Source organism: Acomys russatus, chromosome 19 (assembly GCF_903995435.1).
Source record: "Acomys russatus chromosome 19, mAcoRus1.1, whole genome shotgun sequence".
NCBI classification, from domain to species: domain Eukaryota; kingdom Metazoa; phylum Chordata; class Mammalia; order Rodentia; family Muridae; genus Acomys; species Acomys russatus.
The window spans coordinates 7,867,406-7,877,799 of record NC_067155.1 but is presented as its reverse complement, the minus strand read 5'-3'; the positions used below and the strand labels follow the sequence as shown (position 1 = coordinate 7,877,799).

At 36.9% G+C, this 10,394-nt stretch overlaps 1 protein-coding gene across 1 annotated transcript in view; it reads right to left on the bottom strand.

Moving 5' to 3' along the window:
- Window positions 1-5,808: 5,808 nt before the first annotated feature.
- LOC127203508 (vomeronasal type-2 receptor 116-like) overlaps window positions 5,809-10,394 on the bottom strand; it is a 34,603-nt gene continuing 30,017 nt past the window's right edge. The window contains exon 7 of the mRNA XM_051162314.1: window position 5,809. Coding sequence (XP_051018271.1) covers window position 5,809 — 1 coding nt within the window. The remainder of the gene's footprint in view (window positions 5,810-10,394) is intronic.

Here is a 10,394-nt window from a genome sequence, read left to right as displayed (position 1 = left end):
GTTTGCTAATAGTCCTAGTTAACTATACCAGTTTTCTGCACACTGTTTGAATTAATTGACCTGGATCGCATCAGACATTCCAAGTGAGCTTTGAAATGGACGTATCAGAAACAGTTTTTTTTTTCCTAGACAGAGCTTACTATGGGTATATAGGAAATATGACCAGTGGTGTTCATGATAGGAAGTAGTATTTTAAGACTTTGGTGTCCAGCATTCACAGAGCGTTCACAGTATGACTCACACACATCTGAATTCCAGGTACTGAACAGAATCTCCTGTAACTGCAAGGGTTAGAGAGTCAATAACAGTTCCAAGTCCAGAACTACTCACCAGTTCCCTCAGTATCCAGACTAGAAACCAAACTGCGAATTAGAGTCTAGCACATGACCAACATCTCAGTTCCCAGAGATGAGTATTTTGTGATCAGCCATTTCTAAACTGCCAGCATCAATTTCCTACATTTTAATGCTTTCATTTGAATAGTGTGGTAGTTGGGAATTGGCTCTGTAATTTATGAAGAATCCCTGTTTATTCCAATTTGAGGTAAAAAAAAAAAAATGAGTGTAACTGATGCATTGCATCATGTATTTCCAAGAAGAGAGTGTTACTGATGTCTTCAATGAGGTTATTTCTTATATTAATATTGGACTGCTAAGAAACTAGCACTAACACAATGCAGTTGCTTTTGATTTGAGACGACGCACCCCAAACCCATAATTTTGCGCTGCATAGGTTTTAATACACAAAGTATAAACTTAGAGTCGCCAAGTATAGAATTAATGAAAAATAAAAACATTTTTCTTATGTTGTAATTTGTCCAAGAATGAACCCAGATTAGATGTCTGTACTTCTTTCACAACTTTTTTTTTTCTATCATTTCTGCCATTCTGTTGTATGAGAGTCTGCTTCGGTGCCTCCTTGTACGGTGTTTCGTAACTATACCTCTATGTCTGTCTGTCCCTGTGCCTGCATTTCAATATCCTTAACAAAGGGCTCTACTCTCTGTTTTATTGAGTCAATATGAAAGCATCACACGGGCGAAGGAATGCAAGATATGCTAGAGAAATTTTATAAGGAACTATATCAATGAAGCTAAAAGACATCAATTTGTCTCAGTAATGAACAAATAATGATATCAAGCAATAATACCTGCATGTGTCTTCAACATTTAAATATCATTTTAAGGTTACTTTCAATCTCTTCTCTGTTTTGTTCCACCATTATTTAAAAGGTAGGTTAAACAAACAAGCCGAATACATAGACTATCAGTCTTACTTGACCTCAAGGTATGTTAACCTTAATTGTGGTATCCAGTAAAAATTCCAATCTACTCTAATTTAAAATCTACTTCCATAATTATGCATCATTGTTAGGCAGAGAAGTCTTGGCTTATCTTCAGTTTGAATTACCGTTTAAAGTCAGTTCTAAGCATTCTTAATTTGTCCTCTTCTGTGGTGATTTCCTCTCTGAAAGGATTTATGAGGGGGGTGTGGAACAAATATTAGGTAGCAAGAATTATATCTTTCAGGAGGGAAAACATCATCCTTCAAGACAGAAAAATCCTTAGTGTATGTGGCTGGGTATGTAACTCTGTGATCATATTTATTATTAGTATTGCTTGTTAGAAGGCCATTTCAACAATGTGTTGTTGTCATCAGTTGCTTTTAGGCATCCTGTTTTGTTTTCTAGTTGCTCTATTCTATTGCATTGTGTTGAGTGTCAAATACTGATTAACTAAAGAGTTTCCCTTTCAGTTCTTTGAAAGCCTTTATTCGCATATGTTATGATCATAATCACCTCATTCTCTCATTCTCTCTACTCCCAGATCCCCTATCCAATCAACTATCTGTCCTTTATTAATCACACACTGCAGGACTACTTTTTGCTGTCAAAATAGTTTTGGATATGGAGACTTCCCTTGATGTAGGGTCATCTTATAAGGGTATAGGCTATCATAAAAATCTGTGTCTTACTTTCTCTGGACCTAAAATTTCCATTGACCACTGTCAATATGTGAGGAACTCTTATCTTCATACTTGGATATGGGCTCTCTTGGACTTGCACAAGTTGTGTGTTTGCTGTCTTAATCCCTGTGAATTCACACCTGCCCTGCTGTGTTCAGATGTGTTTCCCTATATTTACTTACCACCTCTGTAACTTATACTCACTCTCCGTCCATCCTGCAGTGATTTCTATATCCTGAGGAAGAATGTTACAAATATGGACTCTTTCAGTCTAAATAGCATGTAGTCCCTTATTCTCTGTGTACATTATCACGTATAAACAAATAGAAGCTTACCAGATGAGTGTTGACAGCTATTTTGTTTATAAATACTATTTATAAATGCTATAAGACTTGGAATACATTTAAACTTTTTTTTTAGTTTTTTTTTTTTTTTTTTTTGAGACAGGGTTTCTCTGTATAGCCTTGGATGTCTCGGACCTCTTGAGATCCACATGGAATTCACAGAGATCCACCTGCCTCTGCCTCCTAAGGGCTGGGATTAAAGGTGAGGTGAGCATCACCACACCCTGTCGAATAGGCTCAAACTTGTGTTTAGTGTTGTACAGCATAAAGTGGGTGTCCCGTGTCCCAAGTCGGGTGGGAGATTTTGGTATTTTGGTGGCCAGGCTGTCCTCTGGTGCTTTTGCTCATGACATTCCCTCTAGGATTATGATAAGTAGCATGGTCTCTGGGGTTCTGGGTACCTGCATAGTTTCTGATAGATCACAGTCTTTTGGGGTTTACAGGTACTGGTATAGCCTCTGGTGGAGTATGGGGCTTCTGCCGGAGTTGAGTTCTAGAATATGGAGAGGAGGAGAAATCATCTCATTGTGCTGGATTGGCTCTGAGGGAGCATAGGATGTGTGTTGGTGTGGTGTTATCTGGGGCTCTATATGTCAGGGTTGGCTCAGACATACAAGGGGATTCTGTCATAATTGTGATCCAGGATATGGAGAAAAGTGGAAGGTGTCCTGTTTGAGGAAGCTGGGTGAAGTCTAAGAAGTATTTGTGGGATGTGAAAAGTGTCTTTCCTGGGGTTTGAGATATCAGTGTGGCCTACTGTAGAGCAAAGAGTGCCTAATTTTACAATAAGGTGATTTCGTTCCTTGATAATCCAGTTTTATATTTCTTTATAAATTTGAGGTACTAACCTTTATTGGATATATAATTGATAAGAATCTTTTCCCATTCTGTAGGATGCTGACTTATCTGAATGGTGGTGTCTCTTGCAATGTAGAACCTTCTCAGTCTCGTAAGATACTATTTATAAATTGTTGAATTTAAAGCCTGCAGTATCAGTGTTCTGTTCAGAAAGTCTTCTCCTGTGCCAACAAGCTCAAGGCAAATCTCCATTTTGCTTCCATCATGTCCCGTATATTTGCTTTTCTGTTCCAGTATTTGATTTATTTGGAGTTCTATTTTTCTTTTTCATGAAGGTATCTAGTTTGGCCATCAACATTTTTGAATACAGGGTCTTTTCTCTAGTGTGTGTTTCTAGCTTCTTTATATAAGAATAGGGCATCTCTAATGTATGAATTTATATCTGGGTCTATAATTTGTTACATTTATCAATATATTTGTTTTTGTGCCAGTACCATGCTGCTTTTATTTCTATAATTTTGTGACAACATGAAACTGGGAATAATGGTACATCTAGATTTTTTTTTGTCATTTGTGATTGCTTCCTATCTCTCTCTCTCTCTCTCTCTCTCTCTCTCTCTCTCTCTCCATATAAAGATGAAAATTGTCCTTTCAAAGTCTGTGAAAAATTGTGCTAGAATTTTGATGGAGATTGCCTTGAATCTATAGAGCACTTTTGGTGGGATGGCCAGCTTTTCTATGTTAATCATACCACTCCACAAGCATGGTAGATATCTTTATTTTCTGATGTTTTCTTCCATTTCTTTATTTCAGTGACTTGGATTTTTATTCAAATATTTCATTTGTTTAGTTAGAGTTACCCACTATATATTTTATATTATTTGAGACTCTTATGAAAGGTGTTGCTCTGATTAATTCTCAGTCTGTTTCTCGTTTGTACATGAGACGGTTACTCATTTTGTGATTCAGTTTGTATCCATCTACTTTTGTGAACATGATTATCCGTAAAAATTTTCTGTTGGAGCTTTTTGAGACACACACACATAATCGTGCGTCATTATATCCTCAAAAATTAAGATACATTGGTTCCTCTCTTTCCCAATATACGTTCATGATCTTCTTCAGTTGTCTTACTACTGTAAGAGATCAAGTACTATATTGAATAATAATGGAAGAGTAGAGAAAGATATGCTGCTCCTGATTTTAGTAGAATTGTTTTGAACGTCTCTCAGTTTCATCTGGCGTTGGCAATGTGCTTGTTTTTAACTGCCTTTATTGTACTGGAGCATTCTCCTTCTATTAAAGAAGACTTTTGAACAATTAATGAAAGAACATGACACGTGTGAGTGCGGGAGTGGGGTTGTGTTACACTATATCTCACCTCTTCTGGCTGTGACCCAGGTGTGTCAGGCAGATTGGGCCACATTTTCTTACTAGAGTTCACTTTAGTGGTCCCACCCTATCAACATGGTCAGGCAATGAAGTAAGCCTCCAGAAGAGAAAACTTTAGGAGATGTAAGAGCACTGCATCTTCAGTGGGAGGGTCTGTATTCACTTTGCAACAACCACATTGAAGCTATCAATCATCTTCAAGCCAGCTATCTGGTTTCAAAGCTGTATTTTTGTCTCTGTGGTTACCGCATGACCGTCATTACAATGAAAATGGAAGTAAAATATATTTTAGGAAATAAATCTGGCCCTTATAACCATGTACCACAGTTATTGATACAAAAAAGGTCTGTCTTGTTAGTTTCTTGCACCATAAAGATATATTAAGACCACTGTTTTCTTTAATAGAAACATTACAACAAGATCATTTAAAGAAGTTGCTCTTCCTGTGTCAGTTTTTGACTGTGTCTCTTATAAACTTAAAGTTGCATGTTTTTATATGATATGCATGAAGAGAGATCCATTAATCTTTTCTCACATCTCATCCTTCCATTGTAGGTTCTTACAATTCTGAAAAGAAAACTCCTAGTACAGAGTCTTTCTAATATTCTTTTATCTTTTACTATTATGTAATTTCAGGTCTCTCTCTCTCTCTCTCTCTCTCTCTCTCTCTCTCTCTCTCTCTCTTTCTCTCTCTCTGTATGTGTGTTAATGTATTGTATGCACATGTGAGTCCAGGTAACCTTGAGTCCAGGAAAGTACATCTGATTTAGTTTGGAGCTATTGCTACAGGTCATTGAGAACATAATTTTCTCAGGACTGGGTGTGATATTGAATCAGGTCCTCTGCAAGAGAAAGATAACAACAGAGTTATCAATCTATCTTTCTGTCTGTTTATCACAAAATTCCTCTCTCTTCTAAATCCCAGAATAACATGAAGGGTATCTCACTTTCCCATAACAAAGAAAACATTATTTTCACTTCATCTTCAACTAACAGTTCATTCCCTAAAAATTCCTGTATTTTACTATCACCTCTGGACCGTCATAAAAGTCATTCATTCATTCGAATATTAAAGCAAGATTTTAAGTTCATTTTGAACATGTTTGTATTTTATACCAGTAAATTACATTTCCTCACTGCACTCTTGCAAATTATCTAGATCTTATGAAAAAAAGAGGAGGATTTGAAGATCATATGGACAATGTAGACAATAGTAGACAGTAGTAGACATGAAACTTTAATTTGTCCATTATAACTTAAGGAATATGAGTTTAGAAATATGATTTCTCCCTGATCTTTTGGATAGAAATTCTGTGTGGTCTTATCAAAATTCTGTGGAGCCTGGGAACAAAGATGTATGCAAGCATCCCTGCACTGGAATCCTAGATGGAGAAGATCTCCACAGGAACCATGCCCATGCCCTTGGTGCTATGATATACAGGGATGAAGCTGAGCCAGACACTGCAGAACACCAGCATGCTGAATGTCAGGTACTTGGCTTCATTGAAGGTGTCAGGCAGGTTTCTTGCCAGGAAGGCCACAGTGAAGCTTCCCAGGGCCATGCAGGCCAAGTATCCAAGGACACAGTAGAATGCAGTAACTGAGCCCTTGTTGCACATAATGATGATATGGCCATGCTGAGAGTGTGCATCAGTATCAACAAATGGAGTGAAAGACCCTAGCCAGATTGCACACAGAATATACTGGAATAGGGAACATATTGGAAGGATGTGGTTATGTGCCCCTGGTATTTGGATGTACTTCATCCTTCTGGGTGCTGTGACTTTGAATGCCAGAATCACAGTATTTGTTTTTGCTAAATCTGTGGAAATGGCCACAGTGGGTACAATTCCAAATGTGATTTGATGCATGATGCAGGTGGCTGAGTTTGGATGGCCAAGGTAGAGCAAGGAGCAGAGGAAACAGAACATGAGTGACATGAGTAAGAGGTAGCTGAGGGTCCTGTTATTGGCCTTCACAATAGGAGTCTTGTGATGCTTCACAAAGACCCCAAAGACCACAGCAGTGAATGCAGAGCAGTATAAGGCTATTAAGGCAAGAGTCATACCCAACACATCTTCATTGCTCAGAAAAACCATGGCCTTGTGAATTCACTTGTTCTTTTCTGTGTTGGCATACTGGTCCTCTGAACACTCACACACTGATCCACATCTGATGGAGAAAGGAAAGTTTTGTTAGTGATGTTTCAGAATTTTATTGACAGGATATTGGAGAAGTATTGCAATGTCCACATTTTGATGCTGAGAATGTGACTGAAGGACTCTGATGCATTCACAATGCTCACATTCTTTAAGGAAAACAAAATAAAACAGTCATTTATTTCTCTTTTTGATTGTGTTGATGATATCATTTATAATGTTCTCAGAAAGCACAATTTTCTTACATCATTTTTGGTGCTATGATGACATGACAGAGACTGTTGAATTTAAGAGGTAAACTCATTAACCATAGTATAGCTGAGGGTCTTTTAAAATTTCCAGTCCCATACATTCAGTGCCTTCTGAGGTTGTTGACTGTTTTATGAATGCTGTCTTGATGACAGAAGGAGACTCTGTTCTCTACTGGGACGAGACATGTGATACATTTTTTTTTTGGTTTCAATTCAATAGACCAAACACATTGACATAGAAACAAGTGTAAAGCCCTTGGGAGAAAACTCTTTTGTTCAAATTTTCTCCATGAAATGTCCTAAAAATGATGATGTGAACACAATTAGAAATGATCTCAGTGTATTGTGTCAGATGATCAACCATTCAGCAATGGTTAAGGAAGGACTCACAATACTCTAATTCATGGGGACACCTTGGGAATTGTCCAATTCAGAGAGAGGTTGTCTACATCTAGAGCATGAGACTAAAAAAGCATGCTATACCTTTCACATGTCCAGATGATTCAAACAAAGCCTTTGCTTCTATTTTGAAAATCAATAAACAGGCCAAATACAGAAATCTACTCATTCTTGCTGTATCCAAAGTTATCTAGTTCATCACAGAGCCAGAGTTTGCATACAAATTAAAGGTTTGTATTTAAAGGTTCATTGAGATCTGGAGAGAGCATGAGATCTGTGTGCCTTGTTTCACATACTACTAAATACCAATCAGTCCTCCTCACAACCATTCATTGTTAACCAGAATGTAAGATGAATATTTGAGTTCTAAATCATTATCTCCCTTCCAAATCCTCCACTTTCAAATTCAGTACCATGTGCTGGCCTATTTCTTCTACATTATCTTTGATATACTAAATCGCTTTTTCTCTCCCCTAGGTCTGTGAACAAAGGGGACCTCCTCCTCCACCATATGGTCATAGGTTATCAAGCCTCATCTTGGTAGCCTGCTTATCCTTTCTCTGAGTGCCACCAGGCTTCTCAAACAAGGGGAAGTGGTCAAATATGGGGCACCAGAGCTCACGGTAGTAAGGCCCCATGCTCCACACAACTGTGGAGGATGTCTGTCTATTGTCTAGATCTGAGTAGGGGTTCAATGTTTACTGCATGTATTGTCCTTAGTTGGTGCAGTAATTTCATCAGTACCCCTGGGTCCAGATCTGCACATCAGGTATGGAGATCCTCTAGAGGATCTTTTATTATATAGGATTGTTTTAGCTATTCTGGGTTTTTGTTTTTCCATATGAAACTGAAAATTGATCTTTCAATGTCTTTAAAGAATTGTGTAGGCATTTTGATAGGGATTGTGTTGAATCTTTAAATTGTTTTTGGTAAGATGGCCATTTTTTTATGTTAATTCTCTTGATCAATTAACATGGGAGATCTTTCTATCTTCTGATGTCATCTTCAATCTCCTTTAGAGACTTGAAGTTTTTTTCAAACATGTCCTTCATTTGGTAAGGGTGTATTGCTTGTTGCTATCAGAATGGTGTAGTTTCCCTAATTTTTTCTTCTGCATGATTGTCATTTGTATATAGGAAGACTACTGACATTTTTGAGTTAATTTTGTTTCCAGCCACTTTGCTGAAGGTGTTTATAAGCTGTAGGAGTTCTTTGGGGGAATTTTGGGGGTCACTTATATACACATTCATATCATCTGCAAATAGGAATAATTTGACTTCCTTCTTTCCCATTTGGATCCATTGATCTCCTTTTGTTGTTATATTGGTCTGGCCAGAACTTCAAGAACTATATTGAAGAGACATGGAGAAAGTTGGGAGCCTTGTCTGCTCCATGATTTTAGAGGAATTCTCTTGAATATCTCTTTGTTTAATTTGATATTGGTTATTGGCTTGCTGTATATAGCCTTTATTATGTTTAGGTATGTGCCTTGTATCTCTGATCTCTGCAAAACTTTAAACATGAATTGGTGTTGGATTTTGTCAAATGCTTTTTCTGCATCTATTAGGTGATCATGTGTTTTTTTTGCTTTCAGTTTGTTTATATGGTGGATTACATTGATGGATTTCCATATATTAAACCATTCCCTACATGCCCAGAATGAAGCCTACCTGTTCATGTTGAATGATGTCTTTGATATGTTTATTTATTCAGTTTGTGAGTACTTATTGAGTATTTTTGCATCTATGTTCAAAAGAGAAATTGGTCTGAAATTCTCTCTCTTTCTTGGATCTTTGTGAGGTTTAGGTATCAAAGTGACTGTGGCCTCCTATAATTAGTTTGGTAGTGTTCCATCCATTTCTATATTTTGGAGTAGCTTTAAGAGTATCTGTATTAGCTCCTCTTTAAAGGGTTGGTAGAATTCTGCACTGACACCATCTGGCCCTGGGCTTTTTTTTGGTTGGGAGACTATTGATGACTTCTCTATTTCTGGAGGATAATTAGGACTATGTAATTTGTTTATCTGATCTTGATTCAATATTGGTAAGTGCAATCTGTCAAGAAAATTGTCGATTTCCCTTAAATTTTCAAATTTTGTGGCATATATGACTTTGAAGTAGGATCTTATGATTCTTTGTATTTCTTCAGTGTCTGTTGTTATGTCTCCCTTTTCATTAATGATTTTGTTGATTTGGATAGTGTCTCTCTGCATTTTAGTTAGTTTGGCTAATAGTTTGTCTATCTTCTTGATTTTCTGAAAGAAGTAACTTCTGGTTTTGTTTATTTTTTATTTTTTTTGAAATTTTCTCTTTGTTTCTAATTTATTGATTTCAGTCCTGAGTTTGATTATTTTCAGACATCTGTTCCTCTTGGGTGTTTCTGCTTCTTTTTTCCTATGGCTTCCAAATGTCTCATGAAGTTGCTTATTTGAGATGTTTTCAATTTCTTTATAAAGGCACTTAGTGCTATAAATTTTCCTCTTAGCACTGCTTTCAAAGTGTCCCACATATTTGCGTATGTTGTTCTTTCATTTTCAATAAATTTCAAGAAGTCCATAATTCCATTCTTTCTTTCTTCCATGACCCAGGTGTTGTTGAGAGTTGTTTAGTTTCCATGTGTGTGTAGGCTTTTTGTTATTTCTGCTGTTGAAGTCCAGCTTTAGATCATGTTGATAAGATAGAATACATCTTCTTTAATCTGGTGAGGCTTCCTTTGTGACCTACTATGTGATCAATTTCAGAGACGGTTCCATGGGGTTATAATCCTTTGTGTTTGGCTGAAAAGTTCTGTAGTTATCTGTTTGATCCATTTGATTTGTGACATTGGTTATTGTCATTATTTCTCAGTTTGGTTTCTGTTTCAATGACCTATTCTTTGATGAAAGTGGGGTGTTGAAGTCTCCCACTATTAATGTGTGTGGAACAATGTGTGGTTTAAGCTTTGTTAATAGTTCTTTTACAAATGTGGGTGCCCTTGTATTAGGAGCATAGATGTTTGAATTGGGATGTTATCTTGGTTGACTTTATCTTTGATGAGTATGAACTGATCTTCTTCATTTCTTTTGATTAATTTTGGTTGGAAGCCTAT